At 54.8% G+C, this 23,109-nt stretch overlaps 2 protein-coding genes across 9 annotated transcripts in view; both read left to right on the plus strand.

Annotated features, from left to right (window-relative positions):
* The window catches only part of CD7 (CD7 molecule), a 203,626-nt gene that overhangs the window by 151,226 nt on the left and 29,291 nt on the right, over nucleotides 1-23,109 (plus strand). The gene's annotated exons all lie outside the window — the stretch shown is intronic.
* SEPTIN9 (septin 9) overlaps nucleotides 1-23,109 on the plus strand; it is a 143,599-nt gene that overhangs the window by 110,200 nt on the left and 10,290 nt on the right. For 7 of the 8 annotated variants that reach the window (XM_068209334.1, XM_068209336.1, XM_068209333.1 and 4 more), the window contains 4 exons: nucleotides 14,740-14,931; nucleotides 18,476-18,604; nucleotides 19,005-19,086; nucleotides 19,771-19,908. In XM_068209334.1, the coding sequence (XP_068065435.1) occupies nucleotides 14,740-14,931; nucleotides 18,476-18,604; nucleotides 19,005-19,086; nucleotides 19,771-19,908 (541 nt within the window). Of the gene's footprint in view, nucleotides 1-7,057; nucleotides 7,205-14,739; nucleotides 14,932-18,475; nucleotides 18,605-19,004; nucleotides 19,087-19,770; nucleotides 19,909-23,109 lie in introns of those variants that run through there. The other variant, XM_068209338.1, reaches the window with a different exon arrangement.

A 23,109-nucleotide genomic window follows, 5' to 3' on the forward strand; every position in this document is an offset into this window, starting at 1 on the left:
TATCCCTGTGCTCCTGCTGCAGGGATGCTGCCTGGGTCCAGCTGCCTCCACCCAGCTCTCCCTTCTCACAAACTTGTGGAAAAGTGATTTCCTCTCCTATTTTCTGGCCCCTTCTCAGTCTCAGACTGGGTTAACTCTTGCTGTAGATGCAAAACTTGCTGGAGGGCCCTGGTCAGGCGGGGCTGTAAAAGCCACATTTTCTTTGGGAATCGGATTAAGGCCCCTTTTTCTTCCTGCAGTGTGGGTGACATGAAGTGTCTCTTTGTCCTGGATGGTATTTCTGGCCCAGCTGCAGTGGGTTAACCCTTTGTCATCCCTCACAGTCCTGGTGATGAATGGCCCTTTGCTGAGCCACAGGGACCTTTTCCTGGGGTGGAAGCACTGTGGGGGGACTGTGGGCTGTGTCCTCTCCATGCTCAGCTGGGGGATGAAGTGCAAAGCCTTGGTGCCTGTCTAGGGGACGTGTCTGTGGGACAGGGACCTTCCCTAACACTGCTTCCCTCTTCCCTTCTTTGCCACTTTCAGTCTCTCTTTATTCCCCGAGATAAATGGATGGGACTTAGCACCCCAGTCCTGCACTGGCACCAGAGGTGTCTCCATGCTGGGGCAGCCTCAGGCTGCCTGCATGGCACAGAGGGACATGGATGGGAGAAGGAGGGGGCCAAAGTGACAGTGAGAGCAGAGGCCAGGCAGCTGGCAGAGCACAAGAGCTGCCTGTGTGCTCCTTGGGGGGCAGTGACCATGTCAGTGGTGCTCCCTGGGCACCAGTGCCCAGCCTGGTGTGGCACTGGGCTGGGGCAGGAGCATCACTTTTCCAGGAGAGCTGGAAGGCTGGATAACCAGCCAGGAGCAGGGTGATGGCAGGCAGAGAGCATCCATAGATATCCCAGGAGCCCTTGGCTGTGGTGCCCAGGATCCAAGGAGGTGTTTTGTTTTGCTGCTCGGTGCTGGCCTCTGTGGCCAAGCAGAAATGAAGGTGATTTCCTGGCCATGCCCTGCAGTCTGGTGGCTGTGGGCACCTCAGGCTTGGGTCCTTTTTACTTTTTTTCCCCACTGTGCTGCATTGTTGCATCACCTTGGATCCTCCACTGCTGCTGTGAGCCTGGCTTGGCTGGTTTGTTTATGCAAAAGCCAAAGGGTAGCAAGAACGATCCCTTTCTGGTGGCCTGGAAAAGCTGCCTGGGGCACACACTGCTGGCTCCCTGCAGCCTGATCCTGTGCTGTTATCAGGGAGCCTCCTGATAAGAGCAAAGCAGGGATTTCCCCAGAGGGGCTCCTGGACTGTATCAAAGTGGCATCAGGAGCTCCCCAGGCCTTCCAGCAGTGTGGGGGGGAGTGCAGCCCACAGAATTCTCCCTGGGTCCCTCTCTCTGTTGAGTTTTAGGACATGATCACCCCAAGGTTAATGAAGGGGTGCCACCATCTCCCAGAGCTGACCCAGCAGCAGATGGGCACCGAGCAGGACTCGCTCACGGCGTCGGGAACTGCAGGGAAGCAGCACATTTCCCTCCCAGCCGTGCTCCTCCTCCCCCCCATCCTCCTGACCTTTTCCCATCAAAACACAAAGCACTATTCTTTGGAGCAAGGCACCTCCATGCGAGGAGACAGCTGGCGCTGCAGCAGCTTGCTGGGGATGGGTTGTTATTAATTAAGCTGCAGGAGACAGCCCGGCAGCTTGAATGGAGTTTTCCTTCTTTTCAGGCTTAGGATGCCCTAAATTCTTTCTTCTTTACCTCCAAACGGGCGTTTATAGGTTTAAAAAGGGGCAGCAGACAAAAGATGGAGAAGGGCCCATTATGTGCAGCTTGCAGGGACGTGTATCCCTGCACGTGGCCTGCAGGGGCTGTTAGGGCACCCCAGCAACTTCTTTGCAGCTTGGTTTGTGCCAGGGGGTTGCTGTGACCCCCAGGGATGTCACTGCTTGGGCATCTCCCCATCTAGAGAGGAGATGCCACTTTGGGGTGAAACGGTTTAAACTACTTGAACAAATTTGGGGTGACTCAGGCGGTCAAATTTTTCCTTCCCTGCTGTTTTCCCTTGCAAAGGTGATTTATTTTCACCAAACTCATCCTCTGCCCTGGCTGCTGGGTCTGCTTTGACCGTGCTGCTGGTGGTGAGAGGAGCAGAGGTGGTGGTGGGGCTCTCTGAGGTGCTCCTTGGTGTGTGAGCTCTGTGTAGGCTCCATCTGCTCCCCTCTCTCCACAGGGCAGGATACAGGGCTTTGGTGGAGTGGGGCACAGGGGTGCTGGTGGGGTAAGGGGCAGAGTTTTGCTTTGCCCCTTTTGGGGATAATTTGTCCTTTGTGATAATCTGTGGGAGTGTCTGGGAGAGCAGACCATGCCCTTCAGGAGGAGGGGTGAGGATTGCTCCTCAGCAGCCAAGTGTGTTTCCTTGGACATGGCTGGGCTGTGCCATCTGCAGAGCTGGCCCAGGGATTTGAGCAGCAGTGTTTTGGTGCCAAGGCAGACCTGTCCCTGCTGAGCAAAACCTGTGCTCAGAGCTGAGGCCCTGGCAGTGCCCGAGTGTGCTTTGTGTCCGTACAAACCAGCATGGCAGTGCCCCAACCAGTGCCCCCTGTGAAGGAAGAGGAATTTGGGAGGAATGGGGTCCTTTCTTGCTTTTTCCAAATGTTTGTGACTGTGGAGTGCCTTCCTAGCAAAGCCTGTTCCCTTTTGGAAAATGCTGGATTGCTCAAGCACCGTGAGGAGCCTCCTGCCTCAAGGGAGAAGGCGCTGCAGATCCTTTGCAGGAGGAATGTGCCAGAGGAAGGGAGGCTGCTGCAGGGACACTGCTGGGATGTGACACCAGGAACCCAGGCACAGCCTCCCCAGGGAGAGGGTGACTCACGCCAAGGACACGGTGCCAGCTGCGCGTGATGGTTGGTGACAGCGTGTGAAACAATTCCTTCCTTCCTTCCTGGAGAATGGGAGCGGTCTGGAGATGTCCAGCTGGAGGAGACTCTGGGTTCTGGTGTGGTGGAAGCTGGGGCACTCCTGGGTGTAGTGTGGGTTCAGCAGAACAGCCACGGTGCAGTGATGCTGGAGGGCCTGGGTGCTGCTCCTGGGCAAGGCACGGAGGGGTGGCTGCTCCCTGTGCTGCCTCAGGATGTGTCTGAGCTCTGGAGGGCTCTGGGATGCTCCTGGCAGTGCCTGCACCCCTCATTACTGCTGCTCCACTGCCCTCTCTTTCCAGGGAAATTTAAGCCACCAAAGACCTGCTTTCATGAAGGAGCTGGTGGGATACCTGCAGAGGTGTGTCTGGCATGGGCTGCTCAGAGGAGCTACCAGGTAGCTTAAAAGAAGAAAAAAAAACTGCATCATCTCTGGACTTGAGAGTTCACTACAGCCAGAGGGGGGAAATGTCATTGATCTGTGGGGCTTAGAGATGTTCTGGGTGTTACCCTGCACATGCTGAAGGGACCGTGGTGGCTGCCTGCCAGAGCCCTCCCCAGGTGGTAAAAGTTGCACACCTGCAGTCAGGCTCTTAGAAAAGCTTTGGGGTTGTTTTTAGCTGTTCCTGGCATTGTGGGATCCTTTCTGTTACTGCTAGAGGTGATAGTGTCTCTTTCAGTGCTAAAAAGAATTAAATTTTGGTCTTGTGATCTGCAAGCTTGTGTCCTTTTCTTGGTCATGCTACTTTCCATTGAGTTTGTTGGTGCTCTGTCAAGGTCTCTGGATGTGCTTTTCATTCTGCTATTGATCTGAGATTATAAATATAGCTGGCAGAATTTCCATCTGTCTGTCAAAGTCACTGGGGACTGGCAGGTAGTCAGCATTGCAGCAATATTGAAAGAATAAAAATTATTTCCTAAGCCCTAACGGTGCACTTTTAACTGAGGCTTGCTGAGGTGCAGTAAAATTGGAAATGTCCTTTCAGCATTCCTGCAAGAGAACATGTCCTGCCCGTGCTGCCTGTGCCCAAGGGATTTGATGTTTTCTTAAGAGCTGGGCAGCTTGGGATGAAGTGAGTTTGTTGGCAGGTCTGCCCACAGGCTGGGTAGTGCTGGTGAAGCTGCCTTCATTTGCAGATATTGGTTATTCCTTAAAGCTGGGGATTTGTGGTTGGAGCTGGCTGAGGGCAGAGAATTGCCCGGCACAGAGGAGGGCTGCTGGGGACAGTCCCACTGCTGGGCAGTTTTCTGCTGCAAAGGACAGTGGTTGGGATTGTCCCCAAAACTCAGGGACTGTTGAAACCCTTGTTGGTGTACCCCTGAGCATCACGTTCCCCAGTGAGCCCTACCAGCCCTGCACGGTGTGGCTGTGACATGAGGACCTGCTTTCACCATCAGGGATGTCCCATAAAGCAGGACAGATTGGATTGTGTAAGCCAGGCAGGAATCTTCCTCAACATTTCAGACTAGTTGCAAGACTAAAAGCTGGATCTGTAGTTAGTTCAAATCCCTTGATACAACTTACAACAGCAATAGGCCTTGTTAGAATTGCTCCTAACTCTGATTATGAGGTTTCTAAGAGAAGAACAATGAGTTTGTGATTTTAAAACCCTTAATTAGGGGATTTGGATCCAATTCTTGGCTCTGCTGTAAGATTTCTGTGTGACCCTGGGCGAGTCACTTAATCCCTCTTCAGTTCATCTGCACTGGGAGCTGCTTCCTTCCTCTGCCTGTTGGTCCTGCCTGTGCTCAGAGCCAGAAATGAGCAGTGGGAGAGGCACAGGCAGGACCATCTTACGGGAGCATCTCCTGTTCTCCTCACAGGAATGGAGATGCTCGCGTAAGAACAAATCCCAGAGTTTGGGATTTGTTCTTACAGGAGTTTGTTTGTCACTCTGTGAGTGCCTCCTGTGTGCAAACACCCCGAAGTCGCCAAGAGCCGTCCTGGGGACCAGCAGTGCTCCCAAAGCTCTGCTGCACTTGCTGTGAGGCCAAGGATGACACTTTGTTGTCCTTCTGAACTGCTCACTCGCCACATGTTGCACCTGGGGAGGAGGAGATATGAGCTGAAACAAAATATTTATGATTAATTCATCTGGGAAACAACTTGTACACAGTGTTGAGTTCCCATGTGTCCTAATTATTTCCCTGAGGGTGGTGAGGTCCTGGCAGGGGGCTTGCAGTGAAGCTATGGCTGCCACATCCCTGAAGCGTCCAAGGACCGGGTCTAGGGGAAGGTGCCCCTGCCCATGTTTGGAATTAGATGGTCTTTAAGGTCCCTTTCAACCAAGCTAGTCTGTGTTTCTGTGAAATGTCTTTGCAGAGCTTCAGTGACCATGGGGAGAACTTTTCTATGGTTATTTTTGTTCCCTCACAGGCAAGACTAAAGTATGGCTGTGATTTCAATCTGAAAAAATTAACTCAGAGGAGCGAGGAGTTCACGTGGCTGAGCGCGCCGTGTTCACCCCTTTGCTGGTCTCAGTTTGGGCACATGAACCCTGTGCTGATGCTCAACTCCTGCACAGCCACAGATGTGATCAGCTTAATGGCAGGGACAGGAAGCCATCACACCTGAGATCCGCCCTTTACTCTTTGTGCAAGCACAGCACCTAAGTGAGCCCAGCACAGCCTTTTCCTGCCTTTCTCCAGCTAAAACAAGGCTGGAGTGACTTGCAAACAGACCCAGCTGCTACTGGAGCAAGCCTGGTTTGGCATCTAGCATTGGATTTTCCTGGAGATTAGAGAGATTAAAACACTAATGCCCATTGATAGGGGTTAGAGCTTTAATAAGTCATAAAAAGTAGTGTAATCTGGCAGAAATCTGCACGAAGCTGCAGCATAAGCAGATTGAGGCTGGGTTTCCTGCCTGGGTGCTGGGTGAAGGTTTCTCAGAAATTGGTATTTGTGGTACTTGCTGAAGTGGGGGGATGTGGGTCTTACCCCCACTCAGCATCCATCGTTTGCAGAGCAGCCTGTGCCAGCCTTGCTGGGCATCACAGGAGGGGTGCTGCCAGCCCAGCGTGGTGGGGAGGGCTGCTGCCGGCCTGGTGTGGGGTGGCTGTGCTGGGTGGAGGAAGATCTGCCACTGCTGGTGGTCTGGAAGCAGAGAGGGAAGGTGACAGCCACGCTAGAGCCACAGGCAGGACGCAGAGCAGGGGCGGCTGTGGTGCCACTGGCACAGGTGGCAGGGCTTGCATCAAGTGCAGGAGTGTGGCAGAGGCTGGTGAGGCTGGTAACAGGTCCAAAAGGGAGTACAAGTACTAGCCCTGGGCTTGCAGGCTGTGCAGGGGCTGCTCGTGGGAAAGGGAGTCCTCTGGGTGTTGAAGATTGCAGATGTGCACATCTGTCTTAACCCTTTCATCACCTGCAGGCCTTTCTCTGGGAATGCACATCTGGGAACCGCAGGAAGAAAGTCCTGAGGTCATAGGGTAGGTCAAAGTAAGGTGTCAGACCCAGGAGCCCAAAAGAGGGAGGTTGGCTTCACCTTGGCTGTGACAGGAGAGAGTCCCAACAGCACTGCTGGACATCACAGAGGGGACATCACCCCACACCAGGGTTGCGTTGGAGGGAGCAGGGCCAGGTGGTGCAGCCCAGCTTCCCTCCGCTGCTGGGAGAGGGATGGGACATTCTGGGATCAAGGTATAAGGCAGGAAGGAGTTGTGGAGGCAGCTAATTTCTTCATTCAGCTTCACTGACATAATTTTTAGAGAGCAGCCATGCCCGTGGGGGTGGGTTGACATCTTGTCCTGGCAGATGTGAGATACAGCCCAGACATCTTCAAGCAGCTGCAGAGCAAAGTGGGCCCACGCTCCCAACACTCACACCCACCCGCGACTGCCCTGGGGCTCTGCTGGAGAATTTCGGGATGCTGGGAAGCAAAAGGCTTCCCTGGGCTCAGGGATGTGGATGTGGATGAGACCCTGGCCCTCGTCCCTGGAGCAGTGGGTGAACTGGGCTCCTCTTGGGACGGGTCTGCCCCGTTTGTCCCAGCCTCTCTCTTTGCCGTGGAAGTTTCCCGCACCTCCTGCGTGGAGCCGGGGTGGGACGCGCCCCCAAACTCTTCTTGCTCTCACCCTTTGCGGGCCCCCCTGGGCCGGGCCGGGCCCGGAGCGGCGGGGGGATGGAAACCGCCCGGGGGCGAAGCAACTTCCCGGGAAGAGGCTCCATCCCCCCGGGCCGGGCTGGAGGGGGAGGAGGCAGGGTGATGGGGGAGGAGGAGGAGGAGGAGGAGGAGGAAGGGCGATGGGGGAGGAGGCGGAGGACAGCGCGGGAGGAAGCGGGAGCCACCGGCTGCCGGAGCCGCCGCCGCCGCGGGTGAGTCTCCGCTGCCCGCGGGCGGGGGCTCCGTGGGGCAGCGCAGGGGGGATTATGGCGGTGGGGAAACGCTTTTTTTTTTTCGGGTTGGTGAATTATCCTGGGGAAGGGCTTGAGAGAGCGGGGGGTGAGTGCCGCGGTTCCCACGGAGGGCAGTGTGGGGGTTCCCGGCCGGGGCAGGGCATGCCCCGGGTGCTGAGGGGGGCTCGGGCCTCGGCCCCTTCCGCCGCCGCCGTGCCCCACAGGGGAGGCCGCGGCTCGGCACCGCCTGGCCGTGCTGCCGGCATTGTCCGGGATCCGTGGAGATCAATAGATCAAGCCCTGCCCTGCCTGGGGGGCACCCCCTGGTTCCCTGCCCTGCCCCCGAGGGGACCCCCTTGTCCCCTGCCCTGCTCCGGCTGCTGCCCCCGCTAAAGGGCTCGGGGGGCGTCTGGGGAGCAGCTGCCTTTGGTAAAGGAAAAATAAAAACAGCAGAAACAAAGAAATTAAATAAAAATCCATACCACCCGGCCCGTCAAAGAACAAAACCAAGCGAAACAAAATTAATAAGGGAAGAAAAAATAGGAAAAAAAAGCTGAGCTGCAACCCCGAGGATGTGTATCCCTCTGGCTTGCTCCTTTTTTTGCCCTAGCTGCAGTCAGTGCCTCGTGGGACGGGGGCATCAGTCCCGGAGTGCAGCTCGGGGGCTCTGGGCACACTCAGCCGTGCCCGGTGCCCATTCTTGGGCTTGGCCCGACTCATTCCTTCTGCAGTGTTGTCTGGACAAGCTGAGTTTGGGGATCGCTGCCTGGCTCTTTGTTTACACAGCACAGAGCTCTGCAGAGCACTGGTGATAGGAATGAAGGGTGCTGTCCCTTGGCTGGGGGCTGGGGAGGGTCCCCATGTCCCTCCTGGGCTGAGTACTATTGTCCAGGCTGGGTGGACAGGGGTGGGAGTGGATCCCATCCTCAGAGCCCTGTAGAATCAGTTTTGTGGGTGTCTGGACCCTCCTGGGCACAGGCACCCTCAGCCTGTCTGCGGGGAGCAAGGGCTGTGCTGGCCACTGGCATGGCCTCCATGGGGCCTGTTGATGGAGCAGCTTCTGCTGAGATCTGTGTGCAGGAAGGTTCCTCTCAGTGGGGTGTTCCCAGTGAGGGAGGGCTGCTCTGGGGTCAGCCTTGCTCCAGCTCCACGGGAAGAAGCTCCTTACAGAGGGTGATCAGTGGGGCCGCGTGGCCAGAGATCTCTGCATGTCCAAGCTGAGGCTTGGGGTTGTTCATGATAATATCCTCCTTTTTAAACAAGGAGGAAAACAGTCTAAGAACTCTTTGCAGGTTTTTGTAAGTGGTTTAGAGCTCCTGTCTCACGTGGTTGGAGGAATGAGAATGTGGCACTGTGGACTGTGCTGCCAGGGCTACACGTGTCCGACCGGGGCAGGGTGGTGGTCAGCCTGGTGGCCAGCCTCACACCACATCCGGGAGCCACAGGCAGCAGTTTGAGGCTGTGGAGCTGGCACCACGGTTGGAGCCCTGGGATGGGCTCCTGCATCCCAGCCCAGAAACGCTGGCGAGCAGAGCGTGCAGCAGCTGGGGGGTTTAAGATGGGAAGGGAAGCAGTGATGGGGAGCCCTGAAGCATCCATCTCTTGTAAATAAAGGAGCCAGGAGGGTTGAGCTGCAGAGGGCAGGGGACTGCTGGGCTTCCGGAGCGGGAGGGGAAGCGCACAGTGAGTGAAGACGGAAGCACACAGCCCGACCTGCATGTGATGTGTGCCCGTGACTTGTGCCTCAGGGCTGTGGCTCGGACTGGTTGCCTGTGGAAGCACTCACACCACAGCAGGAATCTTTGCCTCCTTTTTTAAACTCTGAAAATGGGTTTATTCCCCACGCTTCAAGCCTGGAGCGTCCTGCGTGCTCAGGAGGCACCTGGCCACCTCTCTGGACAGCTCTTGGGTGGCTTTGGTTTAATGAAGCAGAGTTAAGCACACTCTGCTGTTTCTGGGTCGTGTTTGTTGGCACCCAGGTGGGAATGCAAGCTGAGAAGGAAACATAACTGGTTGGTAGGTGGGCCTGGGCTGGCGGTCAGCCTAAAACTGTAGCCTCATGCTCAGGGATGCAAGGGACAGACTTGGCTTGGGTCTGGCAATGCCAGCCAGGTGCTGGTGATTGCAGCTGAATAATAGGAATGTCCCTTAGGTACAGTTTGGTGCTGCGGGGTCTATGGCACTGGCTCTTTGTGCTAGGCTGAGCCACCTCAGCTTTGGGTTGAGCTGTGCCTCACATTCCCTGGCACCCACACTTCCAGCAGGGACCTGTCGCCTTCAGCACCAGGGGATCCTGTGGCAGCTGAAAAAACCAGCAGTGCCTGGGCTGTGCTGGGATTACATCCAGTCCTGGCTTTGCTGAGACTCGTCCAGTCCCCTCGGAGGGGAGAGCTGTGCCTCTGCCACCTCCTCTGCAGGTTGGATCCATTTCCACAGCCTGTGGTCACTGGCTCAGCGTGCCAAGGGGAGAGGCCCTGGAGGCCACGCGTGCCGCAATCCCCACAGCCAGCTGTTCTTAACCAGCAGCTGTAGATTCTCTCTTTGGAGCTACAAATGTCTCTGTGACATCCTACTGGCAAGATTCTCCAAGAGAGCTGTTCCCAAAACTTGAAGGGGGTTAAGGTGGTTCACACTTCTCCTATGAAAACATCTGTGAATACTGAGCTTGGTAGGCTGTGCTTTCACACCCTGATACACCACTGTTCACTGCTCTGAACCTGCTCTCTGTGTTTGCACGAGCCCATCCCACAAATCTGGAAGCCCATGGTATTTCCATCCTCTGTTGTGTGGAGGCAAGGCAAGTTATCCACAGTGTCCTGCTCTTCTGGGTGCTTGTAGCTCTGCAGAACTGCTTGCAGCATCATTGAAAGGTGGCCAGTGCTTGGTTTTTCTGGCATTTAAAGGGTGTTTCCTGGATTTACTCACCAAACATTGCCATTTTGCCACTGATTGTGTGTGCATCCCTAGAGTGTGAGGTGTTTTGGATCTGTTGGTGGGTGGCCGTGGCAGAGGTGCAGCCTCCTGGCCTCTCTCTGGTTCCTCTATGCAGACACTGAGCACCAGTCTGTGACCAACCCCACTCCAGGACCAGCTCTGCTCTCCCAGATCACCAGCAGAGCATGGAGCTGCTGGGTTTAGCCAGGCCTGGGGTGGCTGAGACATTCCCAGTTCAGCCTCTGTGAGGGTGCTTTAACCCTTGTGTGCCTCCAGTGCAGCCCAGTTTCTTGCAGATCCCTGTCCCAGACCCTCAGGGAGGATTACCAACCCCTGGCTTTGGGGTTTTGGGGGAGCCCATGGCTGTCCTCACATGCCCTGCCCACAGTGTCCCGGGCTGTGGCAGCCTCGTGGCACCAGCACAGCAGCTCTGGCAGCCCCTGGCCAAGCCCATCCCACAGCACACCGGCGTCCAGCTGGCTGAAGGAGCAGGAGGGTCCCTGGGGGGCTCCCAGGGGCTTCCCTCCCCGCGGGGTGGCTTTCATCTGCTGCTTCACAGATGTTGGCTTTGGCTCGTGTCTGACATGCATCAATTACAGAGCAACAGCCCCGAGCCTTTGGCAAGATCAACTTTGGAGCAGCTGTCCTGAGTCAGCCATGCCCGAGCCGGAGATCTGGCTCTGTCCCTGCTTGGTGCAGTGCTGCCCTGGCCATCTCCACATCTCCTGTGCCCACTGGACAGGGTTTTCCTGGCAGGGAAGGTCTAAATATGGCACAAGCACTTGTTCCCATGTGCTTGATGTTTATCCAGGAACACTTTAGTGCAAGAGAGCTGCAGGGTCTGAGATCTCTGCCCTGTCAGTGAAGCGATGGCCCCTTGTGTGCGGGGCAACAGCTGGGTTAAGGTGACAGTGGTGAATCATGTGGGGTCTGGTCCTTCTCTTGCCAGGGACTCCGTGGCACTCAGGGATTTCAGGCAGTAATGGGGTGTTTGTTAACCCATCCCTCCTTGCAGTGCTCCAGAAGGGTCAGCTTGGTGACACTGACTCTGACAGCACCACAGGTTTCACATCATCCCCTCAGAGCACAGCAGGTCACACAAATCCAGGATGTGCCCATGATGCATCCCAAGCATCCACTGCTCTGCTGCAATTTATTTCTAAGGTCTTTATTTTTTAGACAAGTGACTCCTGGGAATCCCTGCCACCTGGCCCAGCATCCCTGTGTCACAGCCACTGAGTGGTCCTGTGCTTTGGTCCTTCTGCTGGCACAAACCCCTTGGAGCCAAGTGTGACACTGGAGTTTTTGCTAAGAAAAGACAATCTCAGTGCTGAGAAGCTAGGAAAAAAAACCCAAACCTGCACGTTTGAGTTGTGGCATTTCCCTTGGGAGTTTGCTGGTGCTGCTGGGTCATCGATGGCTTTGCATCCCTGCTGTCCTGCAGACACTCCTCGCTGCAATATACTGATTTTATTGTATTTTATCCCAGTCAGGACCCAAGTGCTTTAAATCACAAGTTCCCCACAGACCAGCTGGAGCACACGGGCTGCCCTGACAGGCATGCTGCTCTTCCTGTGGCTTTGGTCTGGCTGGAGCCTGGTGAGCCCTGAGCCCTTCTCCTCCCCCTGAGGGCAGTTTGGTGAGGAGTGTCTGCTTCCTGTGCTGGGGACAGTTTTCCTGCACATCCCCCTGCCCAGGGACAGGTCAGCCCCTCTGCACACTGCCAACTGCTCCTTGAGGTGCTGGAGATGCTCCTGGCTTTTCTTAAGTGGAGGATGGCTTTCTGCTCTATTTAATTTCTTAATTTCTCTGCACCTTAGCTGCCCAGTGTCCCAGTGTGCTGTCCCATCCTTGGAGCTGTCCCATGCACACAAGTGGTGCCTGGAGGAGTTAAACCCATTGCATAACCCATTGCTGCTGGTGGCAGCATATTTTCCACATGATTAAGTTGTCGTTTTGTTGGGGTTATTTTTAATGTTATACAGGGATTTTTTTGCTACTTTTGGCCTTGCCATTTTGGAACGGGGCTAATTTGGGATTTGTGGTGAGGCCTCAGGCACGCTGGGCTGGTTGACTTTGTGAGGGGTAGCGTGGCAGTGCAGTTCCAGCTGTGCAGGGTTCCTGCTCCCGTGGCACTGCAATTCCAGCTGTGTAGGGTTCCTGTTTACCATGGCAGTGCAGTTCCAGCTGTGCAGGGTTCCTGCTCCCGTGGCACTGCAATTCCAGCTGTGTAGGGTTCCTGTTTACCATGGCAGTGCAGTTCCAGCTGTGCAGGGTTCCTGCTCCCGTGGCACTGCAATTCCAGCTGTGCAGGGTTCCTGGGAGGAATGGGATGCTCCCAGTTGCAGTGAAGTTCCGTCTGTGCAGGGTTCCTGGGAGGAGTGGGATGCTCCCATGGCAATGCAGTTCCAGCTGTGCAGCATTCCCTGGAGGAGTGGGATGCTCCCATGTCTCTCAGGGACAGCATGTTTGCTCTCTAGAAGCTCTATGAGTAATGCTCAGCTGCACAGCTGGGACTGAGGGTTGGAAAAAAGTGTTCAAAGTGACCCAACAGTCTTTGGGATTAGTTCTAGGCTTGTTTTTTGGTTTTTTTAATTTTTTTTTTCTGCTTGGCCTATATTAAGCATGTGGTAGTGTGCTGTGCTTGCAGGAAGAGTGTGGTTCCACTTCACAGACCCCAGCAGGGTCCAGTCTGAGACGGCCAGAGGAAAAGGGATGATGGGCTTGTGTTTGGAGGAGCTCCTTTGGCCCAGCCACACTCCTACAGGGAGAGAGAGGGAGAGAAAAGCAGGCAGCACATCATCAAAGGCCAGGAAAAAGTGGGGTGAGATGAGCTGAGAGCTGTGTTGCTGTCTGGAGGGGTGAGGACTTTGCAAATAATAATGTTTTTATTCATAATAATAAATGATTAAAGAATAATAAATAATCATTGCAAAACACTGGGCAACAACAAAATGCTCGCTTAGGCTGGTGGCTGCAGGGACCCAGGCACTGAGCAGCAGCAGCCTGGGGTGGGGAGGGCTCTTAGAAGTATGTTTTCCTAAAGCCTCCCTCTCTGTGCCTGCATCAGAGGAGCGTGCTGCATGTGGCTGATGCCTCCAGGAGCTTGCAGGGGACTGGGCTGATCTTGTGCTCACTCTGCCTTTGGGATATTTGCTGTATCTGCTGTTGCTGATGCAGAGCAGCTGGGGCTGGCAGGGGACAAGTTCACGTCACCCCAGGGCACTTGGGGCACTTTGTCCTTCCCAGAAGCTCCTGCCTGGTGCCTGGGGGAGTAGATAATTCCCTGTTTTTTCTTAAAAAGCTGTTGGCTGAGGCAGTAGTTTTACATTTGCTTCTCCTGAAGAACTTTGTTGGGCTGGAGCATCTTGCAGGGGAGACAGGCAGCCTGTCTCAGAGGGAAGCTGAAGGGTTTGGGTTTCTGAGCAGATAAGGACAGAATGAGAGCGAGACCACAGAAGCTCCGTGGCTGCGTGGGTGTTGTCTGGCACAACCCGTCTTGATGCAAATGTTTTGGGTTTTCCACAAGCTAGGGCCGGCAGCCTCTGATCTGTGTCAGCTGGAGCTCGAGGAGGGCACGTGGCAGTGGATGCCAAGGACTCCCTGTGTCTGCAAAGCCAGCCAGCTCCCCCCCAGAACGTGGCTGAGCTGCTCACAGCAGCAGTGTGCACGGTGCTGTGATTCCAGCGGTGTGGAGGAGTGGGATGTGTAGGTCTGCCAGCCTTTAACAGCTGTGCCCGGGCACAGGGCTGTGGGCTAAAAGCCTTTGTCACTCCCAGGCGTGGGCTGAGGACTTTCTGGGTGCTGGGTCCTGCTCTGTGGCAGCAGATCAGCTGCTGGGGGATCTGGTGTGCTCACACCCCCACAGCAGCATCCCTTTGCTGTGCCAGGTTTGGTGGAGTGGGCAGGGATCGAGTAAAAACAGTAAATAGAGAAAGAAAATCCCAAATTTAATGTAATTATTGTGGAGGAAGATCCCACACTCCTCTTCCCTCCCAGCCTGCTGGTACCTCGAGTCTCTGCACGTGCTTTACTCCTGCTTTGGATGCAGCAGGCAGCTCCTGTGATTCCTTGCCAGGAGTGATGCCTTGGGAAGGCTGACCTAGAACAGAGGCTAGATGGAGTTAAAGAATAAAGCAGGGTTTTATTAAAAGGATCTCCTCAATGGATGCACCTTGGGCAGCACAAGAGCCCAGCCAGGGCTGCACCCAAGATGAACCCAAATGGTCCCAAAATGCACGAGCGCTCCCGGGGGCTCTCACTGTGATCAGCTCTGCTCCATTGGCACATTGGAGTTCATTGTCCCATTCCAGCTTTAGCCCATGCAGTCCCATCCTGCTTGTTTTTCTCTCTTCAGTGCATGCTGTTTGTGCTCTTGGGCCTGAGATTTGGATCATTTGTCCTTGGTGCCCAGCTGGAGAAGGAATTGTTTTGTCTCCCTACTCTGTGAAGAGAGCTCAGCATCCCCTCATATGAAGCCCAGACCCACACACTAAAGCAGCACAGAATGTGAAAAATATAAAAGCTAAAACCTGAGGCATCAGGAGCAGCACCTCTGAGCAGGCTGTGTTTCCCCCCAGGTCCAGAGGCCGTTCCCAGCCACGCTCCCGCCATGACGGACGCTCCGCGGGATGCCGGCCCCAAGCAGGCGGCGCCGGCGCGGCCGGACAAACCGGCTGCGGACTTCGGCTACGTGGGCATCGACGCCATCCTGGAGCAGCTGAGGAGGAAAGCCATGAAACAGGGCTTCGAGTTCAACATCATGGTTGTGGGTGAGTTGTTCCCCTCTGCCAGCTGCCCGCAGCGTGCTCAGCCGCGTGTTGTCATTGTGCCACCACAATGTTTGTCCCGTTTGGAGCCTCCTTGGGAGCAGCGCTGGGGGCTCTGCCTTGGCAGTCAGCAAACCCTGCTCCTGAGGAGCTGGCCTGGGGTCAGCTGGAGTTAAAGCTGTCTGTGTGATGTGATCCTCATCCTCCTGCATCTTGGGGTGCATTATCCCTAGGCACATCCTGGAGGAAAGCACCTTGAGGGGTGTCAGGGCTCACAAGAGCTTCATTGACATCTCTCCCAGGAGTCCTGCCCTGGTTTGAGCAGTCAAGAGGCACATTTAAGGGCTCAAGGGGCTGCACTGCTGCTGGTATTCCAGAACCCTCATCCCTGCTGGTACCTCCATACCTCCAACAATTGGGGTAAAATTCAGTGGCACAGCCACTGAACTGCAAAATTCTGGAGAGCTGGGCAGACACTGTGGGACACCAGCCAAGGGGAAAATGGAAAAGAAATTAGGCTTTTCTGCTCTTTTCCAGCTATTAATGTATGACCTGGTGCTGTGGAGCCCCTTGTGTGAGCTGGGCTGTGCTCCTTGGGGCTGGGCTGGTCAGGTAGCAGCTCTCCCTGCCTGTGTCTGCCAGGGGAGCTGCAGGGGGATGAGGGGAGTAAATCCAGGCAGTGACCAGTGGTGTGGTGATGGGATCTCACCATCACTTATCCTCCCGGGAGGAGCTGTGTAAGGCTACAGGTGTGATGCCTATGGGATATCCCACAGGGCATCCTGGAGGTCTGCCTGGGGTTGTGGAAGGATCTGATCCAGAGTTTTTGCTAATTCTGTCAAAGATTTCAGTGTGCTGGAGCTTTCCAGGAAGCTCAGCCTTTCCCATTCTGATACTTCCATTCCCTCTACAGGTAAGGTTCCTGGGTCTGGGTGATCACAGCAAGGCTGGTCAGTGCAGAGCTGTTAGAACCCTGGATGCTAAGAATTGTAGGCTTTGTGTTAAAAGGCACAGACCCTCAAAAGAACACTACATTTGACCTGAGGCCGTGGAGAAAGCTTCCAAAAAAACAGAATCAGTTCTTGGGAGGCGTTTTAACAAATCCAGTTCTTTGCTGCAAACAGAGGAATCATTGCACTGGTCCTGGAACCCTGAAAGAGAGATTACCTGTGCTGAGTTCCCACTTCCCTGCTGGAGGAGGCTCCCATCCCTCCAGGAGAAGTCTGTGCTGCCTCAGCACCTCAGCAGTGTGCTGTGCAGACAGGGAGGGATGTTCAGGAGCAGCTCTGCCTTGGCAGCACTGTGTGTGGTAGGGAGGCCTGCGCTGCGGCACGCCTGGAAAACATTGTTCTGCCCTTGGCAGGAGCTGGGCTGGCTCTTTACAGGCTGGGAATCCAGGGCAGCATAAACAAGTCGAGCTCTGGCCCTCCCAGAAGATGCAGGAGGAGCAGCACCTTGGGGAAGGGGCAGCAGCCAGCCCTCATCCTGCTGTGCCTCCCTAGAGATGGGTTTAGCTCCATTCCTCCCATCCAGCCTAAGCTGCGAGTCCTTGAGTTGGAATTGTTCCAATCTCTTGTCTTACAGGAGGGAGGTGACTGAGCATTGCTGCCATGTGGGCGTCACTCCTCACCGTGTCCCTGTGATGGGGCTTTGTGAAAACCCTCTCCCCACTGTAGCAAGGTCCCCATTCAAAAGGGTTTCACAATCCCAGCCAGAGCTGAGAGGGGGCTGCAGGCTGTGGTCAGCTTAGTCCCTTGTCCTCTAAAGTTGCAGAGATGAAGAGGAATGTCTAAACTTTTAAAAGTCCAACCCCAAAGCACAAGTTTTGCATTCAGTTTTCTGTGCAGAGCAGCTGGAAGGAGAGCAGAGGTGGCCAAGCTCAGCTGCGATTTTCCCACTGGATTTCAGTTGTTGGAACGGCAGTGGGCTGCAAACCAGGGCTGTTGGAAGGGGGCTCTGCCCTGTGCTCAGCTGCCTGTGTCACAGCCTTAGGGACCCCAGCTGTACCCCAGTGTGGCTCGGTGAGGTCAGCCTGTGGCTGTGGTGCCAGTGGGACATCACATCCTGGCTGCTGGTGGCTCTCACCTCTGGTCCCTTTCCAGGCAGTGCAGCTGCAGCAGCTTGGACAGACACAAAGATAACCATGGCAGTGTGTCACCCTGATTTCACCTGTCCCCAGTGTGTCACCCTGATTTCACCTGTCCTCAGTGTGTCACACAGCCTTCCCCTCTCCCGAGGTGCTCCATTTAAGGGTGAGCAGTGGTGCACAGAGAGCTCTGTTTTGGCTCTGCATGCCCAGCTCCAGGCCTGTTAGTGCTTGACTCTGTGTGTTTAGGCAGCAGAGGACTGGGAACGCTTCCCCCCAGCCTGGTCCTTGTGTTTCTTACAGCCCCACAGTGACAGTCAAAGAGAGTTTTCCTGTGCTGGATTGCAGCCATTGGTGATGTTGCAAACTCAGCTCTAAAACTGTTGTTTGATCAGGGAGTGGGGTGATGCCAGGAGGTGATGCTGGTTTGGTCCTACCTTTGGCTTTGGCAGCCTGGATGGGCCAGGACCCTGAAGGATGTGGGTGAAACCCTTGCTGACTCTGCTTAGGGACACACTGTGGGACAAGGGACATGCTGGTGGCAATGCCATGATAGTTGACTGTAACATGTCTTGGCAGAACGGGGCCATTGGGTCCCCATGGTGTGTGCAGGATTTCTGCAGTGTTTGCGGGGGGCCCTGGGTTTTCAGGAGTTAATATTTTTCTGCTCCCTGGGTTTTGAGGAGTTAATTCTGTTTTCTGTACTCTGGAAAATTCTCCAAGCTCATGGGACAGCTGTTCCTGGAGAGTCAGGAGCTGCTGGTGTTCTTTACACACAGATCAGCATCAGCTCTGGGATATAAAGCATGAAAATGCTTTCCTGAAAGCTGTTTTTCTAAAGTTGTGGAATCTCATGTGCTTCTTGCTGTTGTTTGTGGGATTCAGAGAAGCTCCTGGCGTGGACCTGTGTCTGTGCAGCCAGCTGGGCCGATTGCAGCAGCAAGTCTGTCAGGGAAGCAGCAGCAGATGCAGCAGGCCTGATGTTTGGAGGATTGTTGCTGCTGTTAGTCCTGTCCAGATAAAGGCTTGCCAAGCTGCTCCAAAGCCTTCCCTGTGGAACTGGACAGAGCAGACTGCAGGAGAGTGAAGGCACACTTTTGGGAAGCTTTTTCCTGGGGTTCCCTGGTCCCCGTGCCCTGCTGAGCATCACCACAGCTCTTCAAACACCCCCAGCACTGTCTGCCTGTCCTTGGGGTTGCTGGGGTTTTGCCTGGATGCAGGGAACCAGCTCTTGATTTGCTGCTTTGGAGCCAGGGAGGGGCTTTGCTACCTGCAGTGTCCTCCTGGCTGGACTGGACTGGAGTTCCTTGGCTCAGGGGAGCTGCAGGGGAGCAGCTGCTCCTCGTCCCTCCCTCCATCCCTCTGGCAGATCCGGTGCAGGCTGAGTCTGTCAGCAGCCCCATCCCCTGGCCCCTGACACAACAGGGAGTGCTGACTCTGGGTTATCCTGCTCTCTTCCAGGTCAGAGTGGCTTGGGGAAATCCACGTTAATCAACACCCTCTTCAAATCCAAGATCAGCCGGAAATCTGTACAGCCAGCTGCTGAGGAGAGGATCCCCAAGACCATTGAAATCAAATCCATCACTCACGGTGAGGCTCTGCAGGTCCCACCTGCTGCTTTGGCTTTAGGTCCTGCTCTGCCTTGTGTCTCTGGGGACTCACAGAGTTTTGGACCTCCATAAACCTCTATTCTTATCTCTCTGAATAGGCTTTTACCATCTAGAGATGCTTGCAGGGCTGAGAAAACATCTGTTTTTTATTTATTCACCAGCATTGAGTTAATTGTGTTGGAAGGGATCAGTGAGGTGGCTGTGGGGGTGGCATTTCAGGGTGGATATGGGGCTGGATCCCTTTGGAGGGCTGATTTGTGCCTCTGAAGAGCTGTGAAGGTGCATTTCTCCCCTGGGAGCAAGCTCCAGCCCTGCATCTGATTTTGGGAGGGTGGGCTTGGCCAGAGCACCCATCACACCCCAGCTTTCCTCTCTTCCAGAGATTGAGGAGAAGGGGGTTCGCATGAAGCTGACAGTCATCGACACGCCGGGCTTTGGGGACCACATCAACAATGAGAACTGGTGAGCTGTCCCTCTGCCCTGGGTGCAGGGGGAGGGCAGGAGAGCCCCAGCACACCCTGACCCCATGCCCAGGGCTGGAGCCTGGCTCTGTGCCCCCCTGCTCTGCTGGCAGCAGGAAAGAGGTTGTTGTGGTGGCAGAGCAGTGCCATGCTCCCCGTGAGAGCCACAAACATCCTGCTGTTCCAGGCATGAGACAACCTTTGTTTGTGGCTGGGAGCAGCTGTGTGCCAGCAGGGCCAGTCCCCAGACCCTGCTCATGTGGCTCTGGAGGCTGAACTCTGCCCAGGATCCCTGGCACAGTGTCTGGCTCTGCGGGATGGCCCCCAGGCTGGGCAGGGCTGGCCCATGGCACAGACCTTGTCCCCATCACCAGCTGGGCTGAGCTTGTGGGCTTTGTTTCTGCTCATGCTCCTGTGCTGTGGCACCCTGCAAGGAGCCAGGGCATGGTCCCAGCACTGTGCTGGGTCCAGGAGGAGAGAAGGGAGCACTTCTCAGGCACTCGCTTGTCTAAAGCAGCCAGTAAATCCCCTCCTGCAGCAGTGCTTGGAGCTGCTAAGCAGCGAACACCTGGGGTTTGTGATTTAGGAGATGCTGAGCATCCTGGGCTCTGCAGACTCTGCTTCATAGAGAAGGTCAGGGTGGTCCAGGTCCCTCACACCATCCTGTGTTGCCCTCTCTCTGCAGCTGGCAGCCCATCATGAAGTTCATCAACGACCAGTATGAGAAGTACCTGCAGGAGGAGATCAACATAAACAGGAAGAAGCAGATCCCCGACACGCGGGTGCACTGCTGTATTTATTTCATCCCAGCCACAGGCCACTCGTACGTACCCTGCTGTCCCTGCTCCCCTCGGCCTTCCCTCTCCATGGCCCAGCAGCTCAGCCCTCAGGGCACCTCTGCCTGGGATCCTCCCATGGTTTTTGGGGCTTCAGGAGCTCAAGGACAGCTTGAAGCCATCCTCAGGGCTGTATCATCTGGAGGTCTTGCAATAACTCAGCAGAGCTGCTGTGCTAACAGTACCCCAGAGAAATGTGGTGTTTTCTGAAGAGCCATGAAATTCTCACTGAGCTCCTAGGAGCTGCTGCATTTGCTGTGGTCACCTGGCTTGCTGGACCAAGGATGGACACAGGTCTCAAATTGGATGGAGAGGCTGCTTTTGCAAGCAGAACATTAATTTTTTTTTTTTCCTTTGTCCCTGAAATTGTAAGGGGAGAAGCCAGTTTTCCTTGTGCTTCCAAGGCAGCAAGCACCCTTACCCTGTAAGGGTATTTTGTAGGTTGTTTGACTAGTCTGCAAGTGGGATGCTGTTTATTCAGTCCAGAGTTCTCCTGGCTCTGGCACTTCTCAAGTGACAACATCAGAAGGCCCAGATCTTGCTCTATTTTTTTTTCTTTTTCTGTTTTTTTTTTTTTATTTTTTCCTTCCTAGGCACACAGCCCACCCTGAAAATCTGGGGCAAATGTCTTGAAATGTCTTGAAAAATGCGACTTAAAGTATCACAACAGAAAACAAGACCTAAGTTTCCTTTTGATTTGTGTCAATTCCTTCCACTTCTGGCTCTGTCTGCATTGGGGATGTTTTTGGGTCTGTTTTCAAAAGTAAACTTAAGCCTCCAGCACTGTATTAATGTCAGCCTTTTCCACTTCCCCATGTGGAGATTTATTCCAATAGAAAAGACTTTGTTTTGCTTCTGTCAGTGGGTAGACCAAAAATGCATCTTTCACTGGAATAAAATGACTGCATGGGCCAGTAATGCCCCTCTTGTGTAACTGATCAGGAGCAGAGGGGCTGACGAAACATTTATGGTTGAATACAATAAGACAGAGAAGGTTTCAAAGGGAAATGACATTTTTAGGCCAGTCTAACATGTTGCTCCCACTAATCTCACCCCTGATCTGCAGCCCCTGCCTCGGCAGGTCTGACTTGCAGCTTTAGCTGTGCTCCAGCTTTTCCTCAGCCCTCTGGCTGGTTAACTCTTGAAGAACACATCAGATGCTCAGAGGGCTGGGCGTGCTGGGTGCCTGGCAGTGCAGGCAGGGATGTGGAGCCCCGTTCTGTGTCCCCCGGCGGAGCCTCTCCAGCCGTGCTCTGGTTTCTCTCACCCGCCGGCCAACAGCAATTGTGTGGATTTTCAGCTGCCTTTTTTCCTTCTCTCCAGTGAACATGTGTTTCCAATATCCGAGCTAGCCCAGCAGTTGGGGGCTGTTATTGCTGAGCCCTGTGCTGATCCTCTTTCCCTGCAGGCTGAGAGCCTGGCTGGGGCTGTTCCCCCTGTCACCGGCTCACCCATCCCCTCCTGCCACCTGAGGGGCAAACCCCACTGGGAAGGGGGAGCTTGATGGGAAATTTTGCTTCTCTGAGAGCTCAAGCAGGCATTAGAGTTCCTTTCTGCCCTCTTGTGAAGCCCAAATGATGTTTCTCATCATAGTGGACAGGCTTTCCGCAGCGAAGGGTGACGTGGGCACCTCTCCTGCAGGGGGGAGCTGCTGTGACAGTGCTGTAGCAGAGGATCCTGGTGGGGAGCCTTGTCCTGGGGTTGTCACACACAGCTGGGTGCAGGTTTGTGCCCTGGCTGAGGCAGCAGGTCCATGGTCCCTTGCAGCAGGGTATGAGAAGGGCATTGAGGTGCTTGCTGTGGTTCTCCAGGGGTGACTGGGAGGTTGGCAGTGCCTGGTAGAGCTGTAGGGACATGCACTGGGCACATTGTCACCCAGCTCCAGAGAACCCCAGTGCACCCCCATGGCACCATCCACATGCTGCACTCGCCATCCCAGCTGCTTGGTGCTGCCCTCCTGGGATGTGCCTGCTCGGGGTGTTTGTGTTGCCTGGGGAGATGCTGCTGGTGATGTGGGTGGGCATGGCACAGGGCTGCCTGTGCATGCTGCAGGCAGCTGGGTTAAGCCTGGGGTGAGAGCTTGCTTTTTCCTAGGAAAAAAGGAGTAGGGAATAAAAGAAAGCAAAGTTGGGGCAGAGATCTGGAGGCCGGAGCAGAGGATTGCTTGGCTCAGTTTCAGTCTGGCCCTCCCATCCAGGCAGCTCCAGGGTTAATCAGCAGAGAAGTTTCTGCTGCATGAGGGGGTTCACAAGGGAGTTCAGGACAGGCTTTGCAGCCCATCCAGTTCACATACAGCCTGTAACACTCCCGTGTAACTGTGCCTGTGAAGGCTGAGGATGGTGCTGGCAGGGGCTTCCAGCTGCAGCTGCACAGGCTGGGCTCTGCCACCCAATAAATATCCCTGCTCTGACCCCTGCAAAGCTCTGTTCAGCTCAGGAATGGCTCTGGAACTCTCCCTGGCCTCATCAGCACCTCTCCTGCCTCTACCAGGGCTGGTGGCTCAGGAACTGCCACCTACTCTCTCTCTGCCCTCTGGCTGCCCCTCTCAGGTGCCCAGCAGCTCCCTGGAGCAGGTGATGGGGCTGGGCAGCAGCTGGGTCCTCACTGGTGTTTGCTAAACACACAGCTCAAATTCCTGCTGTTAGTTTGGTCTGGGGCACAACCAAAAGGAAATAACTTCACAGCTCACTGTGGATTTTGATTCCTGTAACTGCATTTCAGAGGAGCCAGCAGGAATGAGCCTGTGCTTAGGTCCTGTCTGTGCACCGTGGCAGAAATAATGTGTGTCCTGGGCACCACAATGTGTGCCCAGCCCTGGCAAGGTATGCCCAGCTGCACAGTCTCCCCCAAGGCCACAGCAGGAGGGGATGAGGGAACAACCAGCACCACCTGGAGTGTGGTCTGAGCCCATGCTGCACCTCCTGCTCCAGCCCATCCACTCCCCTTTGAGCTCCTCCACCCCTCCCAGCAAAGCCCAAAATATTTATGTTATAAGTTAATAATATCAGGGACCATTTGGAGAAGGGGAGGAAAATAGATTAGTTTTTTTTTTCTTGAGCCTTCCTTTCTCTTCTGTGATATGCTTGGAGCAAATAGCACGTCACCACCTTAATCCATGGTGTCTTCACATGAATGTGATGTGTAGCTACAGGCAGGCATTGTTCTTAGTGAAAAGGTTAATTTCCTTT

This window comes from Anomalospiza imberbis, chromosome 19, assembly GCF_031753505.1.
Source record: "Anomalospiza imberbis isolate Cuckoo-Finch-1a 21T00152 chromosome 19, ASM3175350v1, whole genome shotgun sequence".
NCBI lineage: Eukaryota > Metazoa > Chordata > Aves > Passeriformes > Viduidae > Anomalospiza > Anomalospiza imberbis.